The 27832-nt window shown below is 33.6% G+C and overlaps 3 protein-coding genes across 3 annotated transcripts; 2 read left to right on the plus strand and 1 right to left on the minus strand.

The window, feature by feature from the left end:
- Positions 1-23049, plus strand: LOC148178972 (uncharacterized). The gene is made up of 20 exons (XM_088030074.1): positions 1-531; positions 12540-12600; positions 12904-13086; positions 14886-15145; positions 15326-15450; positions 15537-15666; positions 15720-15905; positions 15952-16214; positions 16264-16574; positions 16663-16782; positions 16830-17041; positions 17085-17341; positions 17397-17513; positions 17569-17712; positions 17772-17921; positions 17972-18055; positions 18105-18167; positions 18218-18265; positions 18319-18399; positions 18448-23049. Exons 1-20 carry the CDS (start codon positions 526-528, stop codon positions 22913-22915), a joined length of 7269 nt encoding a protein of 2422 aa, XP_087886200.1. The 5' UTR covers positions 1-525; the 3' UTR covers positions 22916-23049.
- Positions 23050-24014: 965 nt separating this feature from the next.
- LOC148178973 (uncharacterized) lies at positions 24015-26403 on the plus strand (the record flags this gene model as incomplete). The annotated part of the gene is made up of 3 exons (XM_088029501.1): positions 24015-24237; positions 25440-25721; positions 25769-26403. Coding segments are annotated over 3 exons (921 nt in total), but the record flags the coding sequence as incomplete, so codon positions are not given.
- On the minus strand, positions 26193-27828 carry Rtc1 (RNA terminal phosphate cyclase 1). The gene is made up of 3 exons (XM_088030075.1): positions 27355-27828; positions 27121-27306; positions 26193-27074 (listed from the first exon to the last, which is right to left on the minus strand). The coding sequence occupies exons 1-3, from the start codon at positions 27647-27649 to the stop codon at positions 26416-26418; spliced, it is 1140 nt and encodes a 379-aa protein (XP_087886201.1). The 5' UTR covers positions 27650-27828; the 3' UTR covers positions 26193-26415.
- Positions 27829-27832: the final 4 nt, after the last annotated feature.

Genomic DNA, 27832 nt, shown 5'->3' on the forward strand with positions numbered 1-27832 from the left:
CACGTTCCTCTGTTGAGAGAGTGTCTGAACAACCTTGCAACAATGCAGTTGTTACAATTCGAATAAGTTCTTCACTTTGCCCTACATCTCAATTCTGCCACTAATAATTAAAAATCAATTACACCAATTTCTCTTAAAAAATACTCACCCTGGATTTTCCCAATAATTCTCAAACCGGACAAATTCTTTTATTATTCTCCCCGCTGCTTTACCTTTCACCTTACCCAGCCCATCTGGTGTCTCTTGTAATTTTAATAGTTAGCTAAAGAACTTTGACGAAGACCATTCACTGACGGAGGTCGTGTTGTCGGTGCATGAGTGTCTTGTGATCGTATTTGTTAGTATTTAAATTCCGTGCAGACTTTCGGACCTTTTGTGTGCATAGAATTTTTAACTATTGGAGGTGGGGTTCTCAGTGCAATTCGGTTCTTGTAGAAAGAAAGCTCTGACGTTCAGTTAATCAGGATATGTGTGCTTTTCATTATTGATTTGTGGTGATTTTAATGATAGGATAAGAAAGGCAAGATGTCGGTAAGTTATAATTCATGTACTTAGTTATTACTTGTTATTATTAAGGAGTGTCATGAAGATTTGTTTTGTAAAAGTAAGAGTCATTGCTCATTATTTTTACGCCTTTCTTTGGAGAAGGTAACGATCCCATAAAATGAAAATAATGTCATGATTTAGTCAAGCTTCTCATTGTTATTATTTATTAGTCATAAATTTATTGAACCTAATGAACTTAGATCTTCATTAATAATAATTAAAACACGTGCTAAATAAATAAATTTATTGTTAAAAAACGTTGTTTGACACAGATATCGTAACATTTTCACTTTATTATGAACGTATTTCCTTGCAATAATAATTATTATTATTATTAATGTATTATTTTATATAACTTAATTTTTACTTTACCACTAGAATAAGTACATAATCTGTGTCTGCTTACATACAGTAGCTAAAAATATGTAACTGTTTAAAAGTAAAACAGATTCTTTTGTTCGCATAGCATTTCGAAAAATGCGGTAGGTACATTTTTACATACATATGTATTATAATAATCGATTAGTTCAATTTTAGTAGATCAGAATCACAAATTCCTATAAAAAGTCATAATCATAATTATTGTACCTGCGGACCAAAAAGACCCTTTACGATCAAACAAATGGCCAATCTTATGAAGTCTGACTAATAGTGCATAAAACCAAAAGTGACGGAATTATAACTAAGACTTCGGAATTGCCATTTAATCAAATTGACAATCTGATCTATCGGCTAGAGACCGTATCTAATAGAACTATTTTTCTTTTTGTTTGCAATGCAATGATTGATTTAAGCATCTTATGTAGTTACTGTACGTATTAAATATTAACTTGATTTTATTTCTTTTAAAATGTTCATTTAATTTCTACCTTATGAACTCGTTTTGGAAAATATCAACTTTGTTGACAAATTTAATGGCGTTTCGAAATAATTACCTTGTAGATCAAAAATATACTCAAAATTGAATAAATTATAAGTACCAACATGGAGGTCTTCAAATAAGCTCAGTAAAATAAATTAATTAAACAGAAACATCTTCAAATAATTTGCTAGTCTGAATACCCAGTAAGAGGAAAAGTAAGAAAAAGACACAGACAAAGTTTGGAACAATTATTTTCATCAACTTTGTATGGTTCTTAGATTGACTTTTTAATTACTGAATCCACTTGATACAATATTTTTAATGCAGTTTTAGATGGTTTATCGGCCAAAAAGATTTTTACAAATCTCACACTGTAAATAAAACGATTTTACCTTTTTTCGCCAACGCCATCGCATATATTACAGTCAAGTCGTAAAATTCCAATTTACAATTTACTTGAATGCAAATATCTATGTCTATAATAATTGTAAACAATTTTTGCTACTTTAAAGTATGTAGTTTATTTTATATTTGTTCTTCTGAATAACGAACCTATTTTGATTTCGAGAGATTCTTTTATCTCTTGCCCACAGAAGACAACTCTACATAAAAATGTACCTAGAAACCTAGTTTGAACCAAAAGTCTTGTTTTTCTTGTGTCAACTTTATTTGTTGTTATGTTTTTAACACCGACTGACTTAGCTTTAGTAACCTCTAACTCATTCTATTATGTCATTAACAAAGTGAGACCTTCCAAATAAATGTTATCTAACCGTTAAAAATCACTTTCTTCTTCTCAACATTCTTGAGTGAGAAATTCTAAGTGTAAGTAGAGTTATATTAGTTCTTCACACAGTTCTCAAGCTGAGTAAAATATCAAAAAGGGTCAACATATTTTCGCTCTTCAAATTGTGTTTCCTAGCAGTTGATAATAATGAAGTTGTTAAGTTTATTTTTTTGAATAATTGTTTAAACGTCCCATTAATTCTATTACAGCGTTGAACAAATTACTCTTTTAATTCATTTAATCACCTCAAACTAACTCCAAACAACATACTCCAAAAAGTGACAGTGATATATGATGAAGTGTATTATTAAGAAGGAAACATGCCAACGGGCAAAAGAAAGTGAGTAATCACTTTTATCAGTAACTATTCATTATTCTCTTCACTCATTGGCTAACAAATGTTTAAAAAACACATCCTGTTTTCCTGAAGTCGAAAGTATTCTAAATTTTGTGATGTCTCCGAGTGGATTTCTTTGAACTATATTGGTAAAAATTGATTACCTTGATAAATGTTCATTGCCTCAAATTTTTTGCGGCTAAAAACTCAGGTTCTAGGCTAAACAGATGTGTCGCGGTTTTGGTTGATCAATATTCTTGCACATTCTTTACCCACTATTTATCAAACGTAATAGTTTACTGATGCGTGAAATAATGTACCTTCACGTGCATTTCTAAAATGGCCATTTATTTTAGATCGTGCAATTAGATTTCATTAAGTAAGATTCTAGTATGTACTACTTTCTATTGAAACATTATTGATAATATTTCCCTGTATAGCGGAAAACATTGACGCCTCACCTTTCTAATTTTGCAATAAAATGCCGTTGTCGTAAATCTTGGCATCCGAAAACGTGGTAATTGGCAGACACAGTAGTAATTATAAATCGTTTAATGATTAAACCGTGAGTTACTTTTAAACCATTTATTTCAAAATGATATTGATGTTTCCGTTCAAACCTTGAACCAGTAGTGACATTTAAATCATTGTAACGCATAATTCTTGCAGTTTTGAACAAAATAACTTTCAATGAAAGAATTTCTGTTCTTGCACATTGACCCTATTCGAAACCATTCCATTGTATGCATTTTATCAAAAGATCACATACTTAAGCGTTCTTAAATTGTTATAGCCAGCAATTTAAAATATGCTAATGATGTGAAGTCTCGGGCATACATTTAAATGGTGTTGATAAAGCTACTACTTGACACCACTATCCTCTTGATACCACTTTTTAATGGTAACTGTGTCCTGAATTAATAATCAACAGAAATTAAGTTTTGTTACTCATCGGTAATCGATTATTATGAAATGACAAACTCTCACTTCGAAAACTGTGTCATGCCCACTAGTACAAGTTTACGGATACTATATCGAAATTTTGCAATTTCGTTCATTTCCGTATAATTTACGTTATCGGAAATGTTAAATATATGTATGGATTCTTTATCGAGTGAAAGTGATGCCTCATCACAGTTAATGTAAAAATCACGAAAAAGATGTTATACGTAATAGGCAAAAGATCTTTACATATTTGTACCATTTTTCTCAAAGAATTTATACTCGGCCTTGGGTACTCGGCATTCGCCAATTTACGAAATGAGAGTCTCTGTCATTTAATGATAAATGATCAAACGATGGACAAGTTGAGAAAATAATTAATTCATTAATTAAATATATTAAAAATTTACGACATCACCCAATAAACTTTAGCGCATGTTGTAACTGTCGCATATAATAGTTTCTAAATGGTATTTTTTCAGATTTAAAAAAATTGAGTTGACTAAAAATGTGACGACAACTGCACCCAAGTTGATAATAATAGTAAAATTAATAAATGCTCGCATCAAAATTTGATTCGGATCAATGATCTTTTGACTAACTATTAACAATAGGTAGACATTCAAAAAAATAACAAAAGAAACAAAATTACCGATTTAAAAATTCAAAAACATTAAGTATCATCTATACCCACTAATATAGAAGGTTGTCAGACCCATTTAAAGAATTTCTGCGTTGGTGGACATTAACCGAAGACTAATACTCATTTCGTAGGTTTCACTTAATATTCACCAACGGTTTATCATCTTTTTCGATTTTTTGTTAGTCCAAAACAGGTTAGCTCAAAGTCGAGAAGTATCATTAAAACATTTTTTCGTTTGATTGTTTTCTGGTAAAATATAGAGGTAATCCGAAATATCCCACGATTATTTCCGAAAATTTAATTATAGCAAAACATATAATTTGTTTGTTTTTAAGTGGACAACGCTATATGGCGACCAAAATTATTTTCTGAAAGTTTGTTAAGTAAAATACATATTACAAATTGAAAGTAAGTGTCAAACCATCATAAAAATACAATTAAATGTCTTTGCCGCTTACAATTACACTAAAAAAAAAAAGAAACTTTTGCAAATCCTAATAATAACTGTGCTAGTGACCGTATTTCTCCCTCGATTAATAAACGGCTACTTTTCTCAGCACTTACATACCATCAAAATTTTATAGATTTCTTAATTCCTTTCATAAACTCGCATCTGTGAAACAAGCGTATCAGTGAAAATAAAAAATACTACTAGCACACTTTTGGTTTCCAATAAAACTGTTTCACTATTTTTAAGAAAGTGTGTCTTGTACCATGGGTGGCCATAGCGCACTGCATTCTTTACCTACATCTGTGTAGGAAATTACCGAGTGAAATTGAAATCAACCGTTAGCACTATTAATAATCATTACATTTACCGGTAAATTACTGTTAGTTTACGTATACGATGATGTCTGGATGCACAAGGACGAATCTATTAGGATGTGCATTTAAGTTGGTTACATGGATTTGATGACCGTTTTACAGTTTGTAATTTACTATGTGTTTTACGTTTTCATAATATTGTTGAACATGGTATTTTAGGATGTGAAAAAAAACAATGTTTGGAATTTGATGAATTACATCATGCTTACGTTCCTTAAATGAGTAATCAATTGAAATATCTACTTATAATAATAATAATAATACATTTTCACGAAGCCTAGAATATGTTTATAAATAATAATATCCAAGTATTGTTTTGACCGAACAATAAAAACCAAATATAAAACGTCGAGTTTCTGTGAATTGTGAAATTAAAAAAATATTGTAAGATAAATATACCAGGTCTAACGATGAAACATATTCACCATAATTTGTCAAGCATCTGAAAAGGTAAAAAGATTGGTCTGAAATTTTGTAATTGGGTAAATTGTTTTTTTCTCTGCAATAAACAAAAACTAAGAAAATACATAGTTAGGGACGCAGCAAAGCCAGAACGCGATGTCTTTTGTTTTGTGCGTTGTTATCAATGTTACTATCATTCTATGAATTAATTCATTTTTGTGCATGACTTAATTAGCTAAAAAATGTATCCAATAAACAGTAGTTTATAATAGCTAACCAATCAAGGAATTATTTTTCAGGTTTTAATCCGATTTCAATGATATTCTACATTTTGCTATGAAGACATAGTGGATCTTCAAATAAATATTTCTTAAAGATGCAATTTTTGAAGTAAAATTTTAAAAATTATCAAACTTTTGCTGCCACCTGCATGATTGAAAATTGTAAGCAAAGCCTGATGCAATTTTTTGCTTCGCGTTGGAAATATCAATAACAGTTATTAAGAAAAGTTGCTCAGAATCAATTGTTAGATCGTTGTACTAAATTTCTATTCAAAATTCACTAATAAATTCGCGTCATAAAGTTCTATAAAAGGTAAATTTCAATAGGTAGTGTTATTCATCTTAAATGCGACAACTGTATTAGAAACCCCACTCTATCTGTGCTTTGATTTCTATTTGGATTTGGATTCTGTAAACAAAGTCTGTAATCAGTTTACAAAAAGTATTACAAAGTAAGCTTTCTACAAACGAGAAATACAAGCAAGAGTTTAATATGTATCTGGGTAAGGCGTTAAAGAGAATTTAAGATAAACATTTTTTTCTTTTTTATGACTTAATTTACATCCTAATAAAATTTTGAATGAGCGGATAAAAATATTCAATTTCTTATATAAATTCACGTCCAAGCTGCAAATAGCCGTTGTTGTTTGTTTTTGCATTGTGGGGGCGATACTGCTTTATGATATTTGCCAGTTAAGATATTTATTGCCTATAAAAGGTAAGTCGTTTTGTTCACGTAAATAATTGGAAGTTTCAGAGCTTAACATGATTTGTTGAGTAACAAGTCAAAAGAAAGATTTTATTGTCAGAAGCAGTCAATAAAATAAAGTACTGGTCAAGGATTAAACATAGTGTTTGGTACATTTTATTTGCAAAATACAATTAAGATTGATTTTTTTTTCAGTTTCTTATTTTAGATGCCTTATTCTTTAAGTTTTTCAACCCGGATTTTTGCGTTTTTTTCTTTATCTACTCAGTTACATTTCTTTAAAATTCAAAACAATCTCATACTCATAATAGCATATCCAACTATTCTACAAATATTCCATGTCAAAAACTATTTAAATTGATCATGCAGCACCTTTAACCATCACGCCAGCATACTTTGATATGATTGATATTTAAATGTAACCACATATCTCAGCATCAAATCTCATTAAAACTGATAAAAATTGTTAATAACTTAAAGCCTTCCTTCATTCCTTAATCTTCCTATTAAACACTTCTACCTTTCTAAGCATTGCGTGATGAAATCTAGACTCCTTCGAGTTCGTATTACAACATGTACAAAGATGTTGCTCACGGCATTTCCTTTCTACGTACCACAACAAGTGCACATTTGTTCTAATAGTTAACACAGAGATAAACGCATTCGTGATCCAGTTCAACCTCACAATCAGTGAACCAGTGTCCCTTATTTTAAATCAGGATAATTACAAGCTATTAAAATCGTGAATGGTGTAATGCCACAATTATCTCTAGGTCAAACAATCTTTAAAACTGAATGTTGCGTAAAACTATTTCAAGAACAAAAATGATGATCTGTGGGTTTAAGAAGATAATTTTTCGTACACGTTTAAGTAAAAATAATAGACAATCTTGAGAGTGAAAAATTTCAAATAATTTATACAGACCTTGTACCGAGAAGATTGTGAAAACTGATTGTACAAAACGGAAATATTTAATTAAAGGCGCTAATTACGCATGTAACTGGCGTGCATTTTTGATCAATTTTGAAAAAACCGCGCTTCAACAAAGATACGGATGTTTGCAACATCCCGTTGACTTGTATAAAAGGTGATTATCTCATTATTCGTGATGACAAAAAAGTTGAACCCAGAAGTGCAATGAAGAAGAGTTTTGATCGCACGCAATTCACTTTTCTGCCGAAGGTGAACGTGTGATCAAAACCGCTTTCAGTTTCAACTCTGTTAAATCATCATTATTATGTCGTTACTTAATAAAGTACAGATAAAACGGGGCGAATTCCATTCAACATACCTGATCAGGTGTGTCAACTGCGAGAATATCAAGCATTTAAAGATTATACCTACCCTAAAGCGCAGCTACTTCGCGGTAATAGTGAAAGTTGTTAATTTCTCCACTTTCTCTAAATAAAATATTTCGGACCAATATGTACCTAGTTTAAGGATAATCGGTTGTGTAACACAGTTTTTAGGTTAAAGCCCAAATCGATACGTGCTGGTTTAGTAGAAGTTCTTCTGTTTATACTTTCCATTTCTACTGTTGACACTGTTTTCATCCGGACAAAACATTGTATAATAAAAATTATAGCCTTTTTACTAATCAATGTAAGAATGCGCACCTACACTCATTGATCATTTCCTAAGGTTGTCATTACTATTACCAATATGTGGTATTTACCGTCGATAAATTAATAACTGATTTTAGAGTGTGAGGAAATGGAGTGAAGGGTTGAAAGCGTAGAAAGGTAGACGTTGCACTCATTTACGGAATTCAGTTTTTACTTCAGGAGTGAAAATCAATTCTGGAACGTGGAAAGGTCCAGTTTTAGATTTACTTAATACAGCTTCGAGCTAATTTTATAATTTAAGACAATGCGATAAGGAAGCACGAGACCTATTGTCTGAAGATTGATTTGGTGTTATAGGTAATAATTTTCTGGGAAAATAAAAATCTCTTGTACTTTAATGAATTGCACAATTGTGCAACAAATTTCCAAGAAGTACCTACTGCTGCGATGTGACAATACCTCTGCTACAGCATGTGCATACAAATCACAAATATGTCGAAAATTGTTTATACCTATCTCCAGCTCGCACTGTGCACTCCCTCAACAAAGAAATAATCGAACTTTTGCCTGCAGGAGTGGTTACATTTCTTGTAGATTTCTATCTAAAAAATGCAAATGACGTCACTACACCGTCATAAACAGACCGAAATAATTATTGTTTGTCTGGCTGATTTCACTGCTAATTCATTTTAGCAGCTTTTTGTGATGTAAACAAGTGCGTGTAGTTTCCTATAATAAAAAATTCTTTTCAGAGAGAGCGTCTCGTATGTTATCATCTTAATATTTCTTCATCAAAGAAAGTAAATTTTCCCATCGTTTATAATCGAAATTTGGTTTCACTTTCTATAGCGCCGCTGCGTAACCATAAGTTTCAAGTATTTTTGAGCACCTTAAATTTCTACAAAACAGCTAATAAAACAACCTTTCGCGGACGTTGGTCTCGACTATCATTATCGGTATTTTTCTCTTCACAAACCCGTCTCAAAATTCTTATTGTAAACGACTTGTTTTTTGAGCCTACCCACGTTGGTTTTATGACTCATCGTCGATACAGGTAATAGATAGGTAATAATTTAATGTTATTTATAGAAGGTAATATTATAAATTTGTACATTTCGAGAATTCCAAATCGTTTTTTGATGAGCAACTTGAACCATGCCCAATTAAGAACCATAACAAGATTATCATGCTGAGTAGAATTAGCGATGTGTCCGAAAAACTTCCGTTTTAGTCATCGTTTTCATTTACATAAGCAACATCCATTAAAGTCAGACTTTCCACATTTTCTATCAGATTATCTACATATAAAAGATTTCGGATTGCGTGTTATTAAGACATCTTAAAGTTTGTTGTATAACATGCGTCTTTTAGGAAGTGACGGTGTTAATTAGTAATTACTTCATACAATAGATGAATTTCATTTTTTTATATAGTGTAGGTATAGATGATATTAACAATAAGACAATAAGTCAATCTTAAAATAAACACTTCATGCGACCTGATTCTGCCAGAATTTAGACAAAGAACGGTTTAGTTACGTTAAAGTGAGTATTGTAAAACAAATGCTTTTTGTTCTGAAAGGAACAGGAAATATTCATGTACATAAGAGGAAATCACGTTCATCTTTCGCTCGTTATGGGAGGTTTAGATGTTACTATTTCCACATAACGGAATGTAGCGTTATTTAAAACTGCACTTGTGACTTATGACATCATTCTGGATCATTATTATATTATAATTTTTTTTAATGTTAACTTAAAATTAAAAACATGCCAAAATAGAAACAGAAGAATGAATATTTAGAAGACAAAAATGCATAAGATAAAGAAGAAAGATTTTGAGAAATAATTCTGCTGCCGGATGAGAAAATAAGGTGATCAACAGAAAGAAAAAAGGTGATCAACAGAAAGAAAAAAGGTGATCAACAGAAACGTATAAAAATTGATGAAGATGAGACGGAACGAAATATGCATTCAGGAAAAAAAAATGAACGAATTGACACATTTTATTATTGAGAAAGAAACGGAAAATGTAGCAGTCTTACAAAGTATAAAATCTAGGAAAAATCTATTCTTATGTAACAAAATTTTCTACGTAAGTTTGTATGAGTTCGTTTAAATAAACCCATATTAACATTCTGTAAACTGCACCGATTGCATAATAATATGTACCTAAAAGGCAAAAAGAAACATGTTGCAAATATCATCCCATTTACTGTGCACGACTAATTTTGGTTTTCGTCGTTGCACACTTAAGGATCTTATGTCACCAGCTGAAAGATCAAAACGACATTATTAACATATTTAAAAATCTTAAGGGTGAAAAGTAGAAAACTGACAAATGTAAACAATCGACACGTAGGATGTGAATAAGCATTTAATTAAAATGTATAATTAGCAAAGACAATACTATGGTGTGAATAAGTATCAAAACAAACAAGTAAAATGAAAAAGTGGAAAGTTGCTCAAAGATAATTCCTCGAGGATCTAATAAGTCTCGAATTCACCTGCTCTAGGACTTCAAGTAGTTCGCGCTGTAAGTCTACTTTCTCTATCGACGAGTCGAGTGGAAGCTTGCGAAAGACATTCCATGATTGTTTGGGCAGCATCATTATACGTAATCTGGCAAAACTAATTACGTCACGAAATGGAGACTTTAATTAATGACGTCTTTCCTGATCCACTTTGTGCTTGAAATGAGACAAATTCGAAAGAAAATTGTTTAAAAATAAAATACTAAGGGCATCCTTATTATTTTATTCGATTTTAAACAGATAATTTACATTTAAATAATGTCAGTAGATATAATTTATGACTACTTAGATTTTCTGGGTGTTCCTCTTCGTATAGAATTTTAATTGCGTCTATCCGCCTTATGTAAGGCATAATAAATGTAACAAGCTCCAGAAAAAACACAATGACATGAATAGAAAGCAGGTAAATAATAAATCAGATCAATTATGACAGAGTAATTAAAATAATTTAATACTGATTTAAGTAAAGTTTTATTAAACGACATATTATTATAATAATGACAAACTTCTTATGCGTAACTAACCACTTATGCACAACAGGATGTGTTGTAAAACATCTCAAAGAAAATTGGTGTAATGTATTGTGTGACACGTAACTAATTAATTGTCTGTTTTAATTGATATTTTTAATGATGATTAAAATTTCCGTAATTAAATGTCTTTTTGTTTAATTACCAACTTAATTCTTATTCTCCTTTTTCAAATATAAGAAAGTGCAAAAAAGTTTAGTTTTATTGGTACTAATATAATTATCTTGGTTAGACTATAATACCATCACCTTTACTTTCTTGGTAATTTTTTATAGATCCATAAACTAAACGGCGACACTGTTGTGCTAGATTTTCATAATACCACAATTAACATTTGGAATTATGTACGATTATGTATAATTAATGCCAAATTAAAAGTTGTCATACAATAAATTAAAAATGCATATAAAATTAATTTGATAATGAAGCGCATTGCAAAATGGGGCTTAACGGAACAAATCCTTTGAACTTAGAATGCCAATAAAAAATTAATTATATTTGTTATTTATTCTTATTTGTCGTTATAAATATTGCAATACCTAGAATTCGTTTAGTAATAATAACATTGACCTACAGAACAACCCACCCGAAGTCAAATTATAATTAGAAATATTGTCCCGAATTGATTTATATAACATAAATAAGATATAGCATGCCTAATTATTATAATATAATATACTACCACTATTATTAAAATTTCCGCAACTTTGTTACACCTAGTGCCACGAAATAATTGCCACCTACTTAACAGGTATCCACACCAATTAAATATTTGTTTAAGGAGTTAAAAATTCTTGATTTTATTTGTTAGATGTATTTTTAGCTCAGTTTAAGATGACAATGAAAATTGATGTTAATAACCTCCTTGCAACACAAGAACAATGGATTTCAAAAACTTCTATTGTTAATTATCCCAAATGAAGGATATAATGCTGTTTGCTACATGACATGGGCACTTAAGATGCAGACCTTGCGCGGTAATAACTATTACAATTTTCTGATCTGATAACGTTTTTCTCAACATTACAACATTAAACGAATGTCGATATACCTAGCATGCACAAGTTCTGGTTTAAAAACAACAAAAATGTGTCCGAATCCCTGAAGAAACGCGTTGGTATTTCACGGTGAACTTTGCGATCTTGCGAACTACACCCAAAATAACAAACCAGAAAATTGCTCAATAATAGAACAAACCTTCATTGTTGCTCAACAAAAAATTGGATAAAGATAATCAGTTGTATCTTCAAGATCTGATAAAAAAATTCCCACAATTAAAAGGCAATTCGTTTTCAATCCACCAATAATACGGATAACGGCTTTTTGTTGTGCAATTGAAAGGCTAAGGAAAGATTATTTATGCCCCCTATCATGACAAAATTGATGTTTCTAAAACACAATAACCATTTTCTCCACACAACGATGAACTGTGTAACCTCGACATCTGTTACAATCATTTTCATTATGCGCTCTAAATTCAATTTAATTCGTAATTCATAAGTGCTCATTGTAATAACAAGCAATGACTTACTTTTACACTGGAGTTGAACTTTTCCACTAATTTCTTTTTTTTCAGACGGGTACCTGTCGATGGCTTTTCCTTTTATTATTTTTAATAATATGGACGAAATCTTCAAGTAAGTCGACTTCTTGTAAAAAGACAATATGCAAATAAACGACAAGAAAGCTCAAGGCTGCATTGTTTGCTGTTTAACACACCCAAAAAAATTCCACATCATAACTTATTGCAGTTATTGCATAAATCATTCAAAATTTAATGCGCCTTGTGGTCGTAGTACATTTTAACAATACATATTCCATAAATCAAAAATACTGCTAATAATTTATTTCTTAATTAATTTTGTTGGTCAAGATTTCAAAGTGACACCTTACCTTGGAATTCCGCAAAAATTCGGACGATTTTTAATTTGTCTTTTCAGATTCCAAGGAGATTCGCGTGGTCTGTTATTACACGAACTGGTCCGTATATAGGCCCGGAACGGCGAAATTTAGCCCACAAAATATCAACCCTTATTTATGCACGCATCTCATCTATGCCTTCGGAGGTTTCACCAAAGAAAATACGCTAAAACCGTTCGACAAATACCAAGATATTGAAAAAGGTAAGATTGCGGTTTACGCAATTGCGTTGAACTAATTGAATATGGCTTTAACTAGTGGTGGACTTGTCTCTCCGGTATTTGAAGAATTTGGGTTACCACTTCTCATTTTATAGACAGTTGATCTGATATAGTGACCGAATGATGTAATTAATTACGCAGCTCCGCACCTCTAACTTGAATTCGAGCACTATTTCCAGAATTTCTGATATAATTTAATAAAATCGACACGGTTATTAAATGTTACATTCTCCATCAAAAATTGCAAGGTATTATTATTTCGAGAAAAGCTTTGCTAGGTTGTTATTATGAATAATTGTATTCCTTATGCAGACGAAAGATTCCATCAATTGCGGTGTTTCTAAATACCGATCCGCTTCAACAACTAATTTCAGTTATTACAAAAAATTCTAAGGTACCCACTTAAATTTACGTAAATATGTTTATTTTCTTGTATTTAGGTTTTAAAGAAATAAACAATCGCAGATTTCTAATTATAGAAACTTCATAGAAAATTTCACTCTTTTGTCGTATTGTCCGGTTAACAAGTTTCCAAGTTATTAATAAGATTCTGTCTATCAGGAAAATACGGATTTTTCCTGCATTTACTTTTCCCTGCTTATACTCATTACCAACAACCTACTTTAGATCAAGCAAAAATTGTAAATTAAAACAGGAAGCAGTTGAACAATACTAATTTGTCGTGAAATTTTTTGAGCAAAGTTTTTTTAGTTAATTAATTATTTCTGCTTCCAATCTCCTACATCTATAAATACATACATTTTATAACAAATAACTGTGATATATCTTTTGATCTGTTAACACCAATTTCAGTTTATGTTCCACGTCTAAAAGATTAATTAATTTGGCAAAACCACTGATTGATCATTTGTCTGTTAAAAATGACACATCACTATCTCTGCCCAGCAGCAGGTCTGTAAATATTATGGTTTTAACAATAAAATAAACCTTGAATATAACTTTACATCAATCAAAGATGATCAGATAAAGTTACTAAGAAGAAAGTGGACACCAGATATATTATTTGAAATTAACTTGCTTGAAACACTGCACCAGATAAGCCCAATTACATTTGCATATTTTCTTGAGAAAAAAACAATTATTTTCATTCAAAGCGGTGAAATTTAATCTTCTGGTCAAAAGGATTAGATTATTTTCTCATTAAGTATTGACAATCACTTGGTCTTAATTGAAATACATTTTTTTATTGTTACTTTATTCTCAACCTAGAAGCGCATGTTGTTGGTGAGACTGCGGTAAAAATTGGAATGCTCGCTTATTAGGATAAAATTAACGATTAATTTAATCGATAGTCGAACAAGGTTACGAAAATATGTTATGCAAATGTCTTATTTGTGTTAATAAAACATTTGTAATGTTGATGAAATTAGAGTGAATGTAATAAATACCAAGCTGAGTTATGCACAGAAGAACTTAGCAGATTAACACACTTACATGTTACATAAACCAAGTCCCGCAACAAAAGTCTGTTTGAAACAGACTTAATTTGCAGTATGCTAAATATAAAACGCGGAAATGATAAACTGCATATTCAATTAAATTCATGGTACCTTAAACCTTGTTGGATATTAAGCAACTCTCACTTTGTTTCTGCGAGACCTCTTCGACAGTTCTCCAAAAGAAACAGACTATATCGACTGCAAATTACATAAGGACATGCCAAAGAATTATTCACAAGTCTGACCTAAAGAAACACAGATATCTGGAAATGTAATATTAAAATAACATTGCAAAAGTTAATCTGACTTTCCCATTCGCAGGTGGTTACGCAAAATTCACTGGACTGAAGACATACAACAAAAATTTAAAAACCATGTTGGCTATCGGTGGATGGAACGAAGGCTCTTCGCGGTTTTCTCCCATGGTGGCAAATCCTGAGCGAAGAAAAGAACTCATCAGGAATGCCATCAAGTTTCTGCGGCAAAATCACTTTGATGGACTTGATCTAGATTGGGAGTATCCGAGTTTTAGAGATGGGGGAAAGTCGAGAGATAGAGATAATTATGCTCAACTTGTACAAGTAAGTTCCCACGATTGGTTCTTATAATTCATCAATTTTCTTCAATTTTATGCTTAGTAAGCGGAAACTATACCGCATCACAGTTTTATGAACATGGCTATTAAGCATGAACATTTTATTACTGTTCCAAATATGTGGCTTGTTAAGTAATCGAGGACTAATGTTGAAATGGTATTTTAGGAATTGAGAGAAGAATTCGAACGAGAGTCTGAAAAAACAGGAAGGCCGAGGCTATTGTTAACAATGGCAGTTCCGGCCGGTATTGAATACATCAATAAAGGATATGATGTGCCAAAACTCACCAAGTAAGTCCAATTGAAAGAATTGAATTGTTTGGTGACGTCTCAAATGTAAAAAACCGTTTAGCGCTAACAAAAAAATTTTCTTTAAGATACCTCGACTGGATGAACATCCTCAGTTACGATTACCACTCTGCTTTCGAGCCGGCAGTCAATCACCACGCTCCATTATACCCATTAGAAGAACCTTCAGAGTACAATTACGACACTGAACTTAACATTGTAAGACATTTGCATTCAAATTATTTGGCACTTTTCCCAATGTCACCTTCCAGGATTATACAATTGAACACTACCTAAAAAAAGGTGCCGATCCTAACAAACTCGTCCTTGGAATTCCAACATATGGTCGGTCCTACACGTTATTTAACCCTGATGCGAATGAAATTGGAGCACCAGCCGACGGACCTGGCGACATGGGAGAGGCTACCCGAGAAAACGGATACTTGGCTTATTATGAGGTAAACTTCCCATCGGATTTGTGCCGTGTTTAAAAAGTGAGTTTAGATTTGTGAAAACATCAAATCTCAAGACTGGGAAGTTGTGCAATCAAATCCGGATGCGATGGGACCGTACGCTTTCAAAGAAAACCAATGGGTTGGTTACGATGATGATGATATTGCAAGGAAGAAAGCTGCCTATGTCGCGGAAAAAAACCTTGGTGGTATTATGTTCTGGTCCATCGATAATGACGATTTCCGAGGGACTTGTCATGGGAAACCGTACCCCATTATCGAGGCTGCTAAAGAAGCTCTCATCTCTGCTTATGGGTACATCATTGTCCAAACATCTTTTCAGTTACTTAAAGTACTTTTCTAGATTAACAGAGGAGAACCTGGTATCACCCCCTGCCAAACCCACCAAATCAAAGACCCGAACCAGAACGCAATCATCCTCAAAATCCTCAAGCAACAAAAACGAGGACGACAAGAAAACTTCGAATAGTGGCGGATCTAGAAGACGAAACAGAGTCAAAAACAAGTCGGAATCTTCAAGTACCAATATCCGCGCTAAGACGCGTAGGAAGGAAACTAGGAGTACCACAGAAGGAACCATCTATAGCAGTTTGGAATTGGTTACGCCTAGTTACACAACACCTGCCCCACCCCCGACTCCAGGCATGGGCGGAGGTACGTAACCAGAACATTTCTTTATTTATCATTCCTATATTTATATCATGTTAATGTAAATTAAAACAAGCACTAATTACTCTTTCAGAATTCAAATGCGAAGATGAAGGTTTCTATCCACACCCGAAAGATTGCAAAAAATATTTCTGGTGTCTCAGTGGCCCAGGAGAACTTGGTATCGTAGCTCATCAGTTCACGTGCCCTGCAGGTTTGTTATTTTCATCATTGAGACTGGTTAAAAACAAAGTTTTTTAGGACTATACTTCAACAAAGCTGCCGATTCGTGTGACTACACCCGAAACGTTCTATGCAACAAAAAACTCTCCAAAGGCACAACGACCACTACTGAAGCCACAACAACGACAAAAACATCCGCGACATCAACAGTGAGAGTACCACCGAAGATCACAGCCGCGACGAGCAGGACGACAGTTTTCAGAACTTCGACCACCACAGAACCTTACGAGGTAAGTTTTGCTAAGTTGTAACTTTTTTACCACAGACTTACAGGATGAGTATGAAGAATACGAAGACGAAGAAGATAGCAAGAATTCCGAAGAAGATCCCAGAGTAATTAAAGAGCTTTTAGACCTTATTAGAAAAGCCGGAGGAATTGAAGAGTTGGAAAAGCAATTGAAACTGCAGGAAGATGGTAGCGCTTCAATTTCACATCCGGATGTCACAACACCGTCTTCGATCAGCAAGTCTTTAGTTGAGAGAGTCCTTGGAAAAGCTGCGAAGGGCAAAGATACGAGAAAAACAAATTCGTAAGTAGATGTGTTTGTACAATTATCGTTTTTATGTATGTATTTATTTTATTAGGTACAGTTTCTTGAATCGGAACAGCAGAGGACCTCAAAATGATGGACTCAGATCAAGTGAAGAGAAAGAAAAACACGAAAGGGGGCGCCCCCAATATACAACTATTGCAAGACAACGGTAATAATTAATAATAAATATCCCATAAAGAAATTTCTACTTACGTAATTCATAGGTCCCCCAAAACAGAAGAGAAGGATGATGATGATGAAGAGGAAGACGAAAAAGCTCAAAGATCTTCTAAAAAACAACCTGAATACGTAAACATTAGAAGAGGTAGAATCAGCACTACCACTGAGGACCCTGATGAAAATTCCAAGTACGTTTTCAAAGATGTACTCTTGTCTCCTTTTGTTAATTCCCATTTCTTACTTCTAGAACACAAATTAATAGAAATAAAATTTTGGGAGAAGATGACAATGATGACGATGAAGAGGAACAATCCATTAAAAAGAAAGCAGTCTCTCCCCAATATGTTAACATTCGACGACAACGACCATCAACCACCGAAGAGTCTTCAACTTCAAAGTAAAAAAAAATGTTTTAAATCAAATATCCAATCTATTCTTCTATTTTAGGTATAATGTTATTCGTAGAGGAACGACAACCGAACCTGAAGACGTGGAATCTTCATCAACTGAAAAAATCGATGCGAAGTCAAAGTAAGTAGTTTCCTTCAACATAAACAGTTTCTATAAAAATACATTTTAGATATAAAATTCTTCGACGTGGAACAACGACGGAAGCATCAACGGTTGAGGCTGATTCAATTTTGTAAGTCTTAGTTTAACAGTTTTGGTCATTTTATAATATTTTGGGTACAGGTCTAAAAGAAGAGGAACCACTACTACAAGATCCGGCAATGAAGACAAGTAAGACAACTTTTATTTGAGTATAAACAGAAAGTTTAAAATTGTATTATTAGGTACATAACTCTTAAGCGGGGAACAACCACAGTGTCCAGCTCAAATACTGAAGAAACCGCAAGTGAAGACTCTACTGCAAGGTACGTGTAAGAGTATAATTTCTGAATAATCTCAAACAAATTCTTCAGATCGGCTACGCGAACAACTCAAGAAGAGGATAAGAACACGACCGTCAATTCCAAATCCGAAAATCCGATAACAGTTGAACAAATACTTATTTCATCTCCAGACAGTTTAACTTTAAAAACTACTGCTAGTATAAGTACCACTAATCGACCGCTTGAACATTCAAAAACCGATTCTATATTGTCTTCTAACGGTTCCGGTGAAGGAGTTTACCAAACTCAAACACCTCAACTGTTAGAACCACGTCCATTCTCATTAAGTACTAGTGGTCCAACTTCAAGTCTAAAACCTGTAACTGAAACATCTACACGCGTGACAAAGGTGAGTGATCCCAATTATAAACTACGGTTAAAACAGAAACTACCAAGTACGCAAACAGAGGTAGTTAGCACCACTATTCTTACAACGGAAAAACCGACACCCTTTAGATCTAGAGCACCTTCTAGATATAAGCAAAGCACTCCAAGTCAGGTAGACCATGAAACTTCAAGACCAATCATTAAACCGTCAGTACGTGCAAGAAAACGGTTTTCTACAACGACTGAAAAATTATCCCAGGAAGAATACGACATAGAACGAACATACAGACCTTCAGAAATTGCCGATTTATCGTCATTAACAGCTGTAGATTTCACAGCGTTCAAAGAAATCAATGGTTTTAACAATCCATCAAGACAAAGAAGACCACGACCATCTTCTGCGACCACCACAACGCAAAAACCAGAAGGATCTCTTAAAACTGGTTCTAGAACATTACCTTTAGCAAGAAAATTGTTAGATGGTACCACTTTTGGAAAGAGTAGACGCGTTTTGCCCAGCAAAAACGAACCATCAGTTGAAGACCAGATCAATTCAAGTTCAGACACCACACATCGTGTACGATCTTTTACTAGAACTTCCAATTTCACCACAACTACCGAAAGAAGTACCAGAGCAACTCTTCGCAACAGAAAAGTTATTCGACGACTTAGACCTACTGTTACTTCGAAATTGCGAAATTCAGACGATCACAACAATCAATTAGTTTTGAAAAAATTAGGACAATCAAATAGTACCCCAGGAACAGACACAGAAAATCTTATAGAAAATGCGTCATCAAATTCTCTACATAACAGACGATTTAGCAGACCCGTGTCAACAGTGGCTAAAGAAGTCAATAAACTAGCATCTACTACTGAAAGCTTAGAACGGGCAAGTAAAAATAGTAAAAGGAATGACGAAGAACATAACGAAACTTCGGACGATGTTAGTGGGGAAGAAGGCGAAAATATCAGATTATCTGAGTCTAACATCAGAGAAAATAGCAATGTTAACAATCTAAACGATGATGACGAAAAAAAAATCAGAAAAAAAGTTCTAAAAAGAATAAGAAACAAAGTTGAGGATGATAAAACTTCCACGGAACCCAACATTATTGTACGAACGAGAAAAATTGTAAGAAAGTTACAACCAACCGATTCTTCGCTTTTAAGTATTACTAGTACCACAGAATCGATTGAAGCTAATACTCAAAATCGTAAACGGAAAATCATTCGTCGTTTGAGACCTACTGGTATTCCGTCGTTGTCGACAGCAGAACCTCCAACAGAAAAGACTTTGTATGTACGAGGACGACCATTTTTGGCACAATTTACAACGGAATCAAACGTACCTGCTGAAGACACTGAGCTTCCAGTTGACAAAAGTACCGCGTTTAAATACAAAACAATAACGCGAACCACTCCTAGCTCAGCAAGAGATGACGAAAATGATGATTTAAAAGAGCCTACATCTAAGACAAAAGCAACAAGTGATGAATCTTTGCCGCGTGCCATCGACAGGTCTAAATACAACACAATTAACAGAGGGACAACTTCAACTACTTCAAACTACGATACAGAGGAAAGAGAATTTGAAAAAGAAGAAGTCAGTCCGAAAGGTAGAACTAAATATAGAATATACAGACCAACGATTTTCCATGAAGATGACGAAGATGACGAAGATGACGAAGATGAGGAAGATGAGGAAGATGAAGAGCCATTAAACATTAGAATACTAACACCCAATACTGAAATAGAAGCAACAGACGGTAATCTCGAAATCCATGAATTAAACAAAGATGACGATAGTGATGAAAAAGAACTTGCAAACTTAACAACCGAAGAATCGTCAACTGATAAAAACGATGAAAGTAAAGAAGACGAAGAAGAAACTACTACCACGACAACAACTGTTAGAAATTACGTGAACCCCATTCTAAGTAGACAAAAGAGTAGACCTGCCTTTGTGAGACCTAAATTGACGACAGAGAGTCCACTGCCGTCATCAACAGCTACTAGGTCTAGATATAGAACCGTTTCAAGAGGCAGAACGCCTCGTCCAAGTCAGTTACAAACAAGCACAGAAGCAGTTGATGGTATCAAAACAGAGCGGAAATTTGTCCCAAAAAATTATAACCGTTCAAGACATGTCAGTACTGGGCGAGAAAACAGAACTGAAGAATCAGTTTCTCAAAATAGTACTACCGCAGAAGAAAATTACGAATCTACAGAATCTGTTGAAATTGCAACGCTTGGAATAAACACAACTGAAGAAACGCATGATGTAAGCAGTGGAATCGAAACTACTGAAGAGATTTTCACAACCGTGCCGTACAATGGCACTTCTAATGAGTTTGACGATGCAATGAATGAGACATCAGTTTTTACGACTAGTGATAATAATACAGTACCACCAGAAACAAGCACAGTTAAAGTAATCGATCTTACTACATCTAAAGCTATTGAGATTGAAACAACTGTTATTAGCATCAACAATACGACAGAGACTCCTGAAGTTGAAGCACAATCAATTGAGACAACTGTTAATTACAGTGAGATTAATATCGATAACACAACCTTGTCAGATCTTTCTAAGAGCGGAGAAAGTGAAGCCAACACAACCGTGGATCATATCAGCACTTCTGCAGACACAACATCAGAAACCACTCCAGTTTATTCTCCTAAGAGTACGTTGCGATCAATTTTAGCTCGACCGAAATACACCGTTCCAAAGAGATTAACATCAACTGAAAGTTCCACCGCCGCTACCAGAGCAGCTCATAAATTTAATCAAAGAAACCAGGGTCAAAACGTTAAACCAAAAGTACCAAGCTTAAGATCCACAACGGCGAAGAATAGATTCCTTTATCGGTACAGTACCACCGAAAAACAAGTGACAGAAGAGGAAGAATACAATGATGAAGAAGAGAATATTGAAGTCGAGGAAGAGAAACCAAGAACTACACCTAAAACAAAGTCAAAATCCAAGCCTAGAATCAGTAACAAACCGGAAGGTTTTAGTTTTAGAAAAACAACAGAGGTTCCTAAAGTAACTGAGAACTTGGGTGACATTGACACCGAGGCCGTACGAAGCAGAAACAAAAATTTGTTCGCAAAGAAACGAAAAATGAATACGCCACTCTCTGCTCAGGCGCAGCCAGACGATAAAGTTTCAACAGAAGATACAAATGTAGCAAACTCAGCTACACTTACAACCACTCCTGTTATTCCAGAATCAGTTACGAAACCGACACAAGACTTTGAAACTACAACTGAACATTTAACAACGCTGCATCACATTTTTGCTGAAACCGAAATGATTTCTGGTAAAGAAAAAACAACTATCGACCCATCAGTACCATTAAATCCCACGAATACAAAACTAGAGAGACTAATTGAAGTCAATAGAATAGTGGAAGTACACGATAAAAATAATACAGTCATTCGTAAAGATAACAAGGTGATTGACAAAGTCGGCGTTATTAATCGAGTCACGGTTGTTAAAATAGTCGATCCCGAAGAAAACGAAATCGCGAGCGAGAAATCTGAAAGTACAACCGAGTCCTCGAAGGATGTAGACACTGCTGATAGTTTTGAAATAGCAACTGTAAGAGAAATTCCCAATGTGGACCCCCGAAGCGGGTTTACGGATGACCGGCAACAACGTAAATACGAAGTTTATGGAGCAAGCAAAATTAACGATTACAGCAGCGGCAAAGGAGCAGAGATTATTGATGGACGATCCAACATCAATATAATAACTCCTCGTCCTTATTACAGCACGGAGGCTTCTACAATATCACTCGAGGCGTTATTTCAAACAGACACTCCTCAGAAGTTAAACAATCTTAATGTGGACACCCTAAAAACATCAAGTGACGATGAGTTACTAGAAACCGGCAATTCGCATTATGTTAATGTTAGAATTCTTGGGCAAGAAAAAGAGGAGAGCCAACTTGTCTCAGTCAGGGTACCTAAAGAGGAGGATTACATTACGATGAAAGCAGAAGTGGTGGAAGTTACCCCAAAGATTAGTAAAGAGTTTATCAAAATTGTGCCAATCCAAGTCGAAATGTCCCGAAAATTAATTCTTAATTCCGATTTTGACAAAAAAATTGAAAATGGTGTACCTAAAGTCAATTTCCAAATACTTAAATCAGTAAATAAGTAATTAGAATTAATTATTATGAATTATCGATAGTATTATTACTGAGATGTTATGTATGTAAATATGTATGTTGTTGTATTTTGATTTAATTTAAATTGTGTGTATTTCAGTGAGAATAAATTTGTTGTAAATAACTGCACTTTTGTATAATATTTGCACTGTATTCTTCTCGATTTCCTATCTCTTTGTGCCATAACAATGGTTTACTTCTTTTCTTAGTGTTGTATGGCCAGTGAGTTATTGTAAAATTTTTAAACAGTTTCAAATATAGTATAATCATTATTTCTGTATTTTCTTTATTTTTCCTTAATATTTTACACGGAGGTGAAGGCTCAATATTAAAAACATTCATAACAAAATTAAGGGATTGTATTGACTGGCCAACAACTAGTATATTTCCGTATTTTTGCACGGCTTTAATTAACTATAATTTCACAAATAAGTAAAACTAGAGGTTATTTTTTATATGTTGCACAAAAAAGCACTTTATATGCTTACGTTTTATTTATTAAAATAAATCAGTGCGAGCAAAACTACATGTAACGAACGTTTTGCAATCACGATTCGACTTATACACATTTCACCAGTTTCATAAAAATTATGTGTGTTCATTTCTCCAGTTTTATGAATAGCGTAACATAATAAAACACCTGCAATATAAAATTAAAATAAATGTTCGCCACGAATAAATCGTGCAGAACAATAACGCTTCTCTCGGACTTTCTACATTTTTTCACCATTTGTGGCGACAATCATTGGTGTAACCGCAAAAGAAATTTCTTAATTGAATTACGTTTTTATTTCAGTGTGAGATAAATTCAACAATATGTAATTGGGTAACGTGCATTGATTTATTTTAGTAAATACGATAGTTAAATGATAACACAATGTAATCTCAGGTGATAATGTAAGTATGTTGTTCCTTATTTCCAATTATGCATGGACGTACAAATAACTAACACTCCTAGTGCACGTTTGCTATTAAAATAAAACACAGAAAATTCCTTAGATTTATTCTGAAACTGTATACCTATTTACATAAATGGCCAAGCCTTGCTTACACTAACATTCTTATTGTTCTATTTAAATACAATTAACAATAATTCTTCCACCACTGATAACTGTAAAAATCTCCCGAATTTCGTTTTCATTCCAGAGTGGTCGAATAACAACTCCCTTCTTGTTCCGCGTTGGCGGCAGACGAAAAACCTCACCTGCACTGATTACCGCAACAACGACTACCACACCAAAGCCAAGCACCAGACCGACTAAACTTACACGCAGAAAATACCCACTTCAAACCTTCAAACCATTAGAAAGTCAAGGTGAGTCTCTGGTAAAGAAGATGAGAGGCTTTAGTCGATATGCTAATCAACCTGGTGATGCGGTTTCTCACGTTTTGAGACTTTTCTAGTAAATGTAGAAAAATTGCAAAATGACCGGTTTCAGCACCTGTTAATTGTAATTATATTGTTCTAAAGTAGGTGACACCCGATTATGTCGTGGTGTTACATAAATCACTGTTCGTATTTCCTCATCGCGTAATGATTCCAAGATCTATTTGCATATTGGCTATTGTTTTAATTGTGCTTTGTTTGAAGTATATTTGCATTAAATCAAAGTCGGATATGGATTATTTACGAGGATTGTTGCATCTTGTTGCGAGGTGTTATGTATAATATTTACTCAAGTCTTTATTTAAATTGTTAAACAACTAGTTTAACAGAGTGCTAAAAAAATAATTATTATGGACATTAAATATACAAACATATAATTAATTTGTCTACTTGCGCCTGGTCTTTTACTTTCACTAATACAAGGAAACGCCCAACTATTTATTCGTGGTCACGTGCTTCGTTTTCGATACCCCTTCTTCAGTTGAATAAAAGTTAATAAAGTTGTTTAGTTTTGGTTTTTGAAAATGTTATTTAGAAAGCAGCCTTTCAAAATTTAATTACTCTTAAACCGGCGCATCCACCATTTTTTGTATTTTTTTTATTTTTTGGTTAGAAAGTTTTTCTCTGCTCAACTTGATTTTTCTATTCATTTATATAACGTTTCCATTTTTTTAAAGTAAATAACTGAAATTATTGGATTTTCTCTAATATTTTTTAATCGTATTCTTTAACTTCTTCCACGAAAATTTTGACGTTTTTTTATTTTTGTTTCAGAATTTTTTGACAAGTGAATTTTTAATTATTTAATTATTTCCTGTTTTCCAAAAATTTGTTTTAATTCTTCATTTTTTGAATATACATGCCTTCACCGGATTCGATCCTTTAAATGTTTTGGATTCGTATATTATTACTCAGATTCGAATCCTTGAAATGGAATTTCTTCTCTAGATGCCTCTTTAATTTCAAACTTCTTTATTTTCGCCAAAATTTCTGGCACTTTTCAGATCCGCCTCCAGAAGAAATAATGCAATTTTACTAGATCTTTAAATTCCATATTTTTTCAAGACATTTAATACAAATCGTGTTCGCTTTTCATTTCCCAACAATCAATAACTTTCATACTCTTGCAGAAAGCACTACAAGGTCCTCACGAGTAACCACCGACAATCGCTACAGATTCGTCTCAAGACGCCCATTTTTCCGCACGACAACTTTAAAAGCTCAATCTCAAGAAGCACCTGATCAAGATAAAGAGTCAAGTAATCAGCAGTCTTTAGAAGAAAACTTCGAAGAAAACGACACTACGGAACTTGGTGACATCGCTGTCGCACTTCAAGAAATCCAACAAGCTCCTCTACCACCAAAAACAACAATAGCAACGATTACCAGTAAAAGGACTAAACCAACAAGAGGTGAAATTTCAATTCAATGAATATTGTGATTAAAATTTCATTTTCAGTGCCTGTGAGATCGAGATTACGCTTTTCTACGCCGCCTCCTCAGCCAATTACTACCAAGAAGTATATAATACGCAAACTTCCGCCTCAAGCGTTCGAGAAAATTAATCCGGTTGTGTCTAACACGTATCGGCCTCTGAGTGAATACGATTATTACGATGATGAGCAAACGAGTATTTTGGGGAAAATTCCAGAGAATAGTAAAGTTTTGTTACATAGTAATGGAGTGATTGAATGTCTGGATCAAGGAAATTTCCCTCATCCGGTGTCGTGCAAAAAGTTCATTTATTGTGCCAAAATGGAAAATGGTAATGTACTTGGCTGGGAGTACACCTGCCCTGTAAATTTAAGTTTTGATCCAATCGGAGGGATTTGCAATTGGTCAGCAGGGTTAGGATGTCATGAACAAACAAAATAAATATTAGATGGACATAAAATTATATTTCGTGATATTTTAACATAAGGAAAAAAAGTTTAGTTTGTTCTAAATAAAAAAAAATAAAAACAAATCTGTCAATATAAAGTTTACATTGGTAAGTTCAAATAAAGGCCATCGTCGCAATAGAATTTTATAAATTATTATAATAGCTAGTAACATAGGTGTTATTGTATATTTTAAATAAAACTTCAAGAAACACATTCTTCTTATTTAAACAGTTCTTTTACTAATATTCTTGTACCCTATTCCAACACAAGTTAAAACAACTTTTTGAGATCCAGTCCCTGAATTTTCTTCTTCAGGTTGATAATGTTCTAACTTAAAAGTAACACCAAAGAATTCTTTCAAGTGTCTTAAAAAACCTATCGCATGTTCAGTAAGTGGTCCAATAACAAATTTAGAAACATCTTGTTGACCTAACGCCATGCACAAAATAGCAACAGCTTGGCAAGAAGAATCTACCATTCCCCCTAAATAAATTTCATAAAGTAATCGTTGTGCGGCAGCTTCACCTACATCTTCAGGAACTGAAGGCTCTTCTCCATTTGATACAACATTGGAAACTTGTTCTGATGAATAGATCACACCAGTTGTGGTTTCTGCAGTTAAATGAACGCCAAATCCGGGGCTTTTTCCCGATTGTTTCCCGCGACATTGGTCTGTGTTGATGTAAATATCAGGAATAAAGTTAAGAAGAACTCCTTTGGCTTTGTCTACTATTCTATTGGCCATGGCTGGTGAGACTCTGAGGGCAAAGGCTGTCCCGCGAATTCGCTTAATCATGCCGCTATCTTCTAATTGAACGGGTCTGAGTTTATTGCGCACTGGACATTTGAAATGTACTTCACCACCTCCAAGAGGTAACATACCTAGGATAATTAAGTTAACACCAAATTTAGGAAATGCCATATGTACCTCTTTTAGAAATCTTAATTTCAAGACCTTCATCATCTAAAATAAAATTCTTCAATGTGTTAAGCATTGAGGTTTTTATTAAATCAACGGAAGGGTCAATGTTATTGTTGGTAACACCATGTAAAGTGGCCTGTAAGGGTTGCTTGCAGAATAACCCAAGCATTACTAGTGCTTCCAGATAATAACCTACAAACAAAAATTACGATTTTCGTAGCTAAAATTAACAATCATTACCGATTCCTCGTTGAGTCGAACATTCATGATTAACGTTTCCTCCATAGAGCAAACCTGGTTGAAAATATAAAGATGTTCCTGTCTCATTCAATTCAATGATTGAACCATTGGTGATTTTATCCAAAAGACGAATTAAACTGACTTCAAATTCTCTTAAACCTGGCTCGTCGTCCAGGGCACGAATGTGAGAAATTCGAATTGGTTTTCCACTCAAAACTGATAAAACGAGTCGTTGGCGAAAAAAATTGCTGCCTTTGTAGCATAATATGGTCCCCCGTAATGTCGCAGTGGTCATTTTTTACAATACTCAATCACGGTATTAATTAAATAATAACAAGTTTGAAAAAAAAAAACACAAAAACGTGTTGGTTTTCTAGGTTATCTGGAACAAAATAAACACGTGCATTCAACTGTCAATTTGACATTTGACGTATGTCACAAAAGTGACATTAGATTGACATTTCAGGGATATTTTTGA

The sequence above is a fragment of the Gnatocerus cornutus genome, chromosome 2, assembly GCF_029298725.1.
Source record: "Gnatocerus cornutus isolate USDA-ARS CGAHR chromosome 2, icGnaCorn1.1, whole genome shotgun sequence".
Classification (NCBI taxonomy): Eukaryota; Metazoa; Arthropoda; class Insecta; order Coleoptera; family Tenebrionidae; genus Gnatocerus; species Gnatocerus cornutus.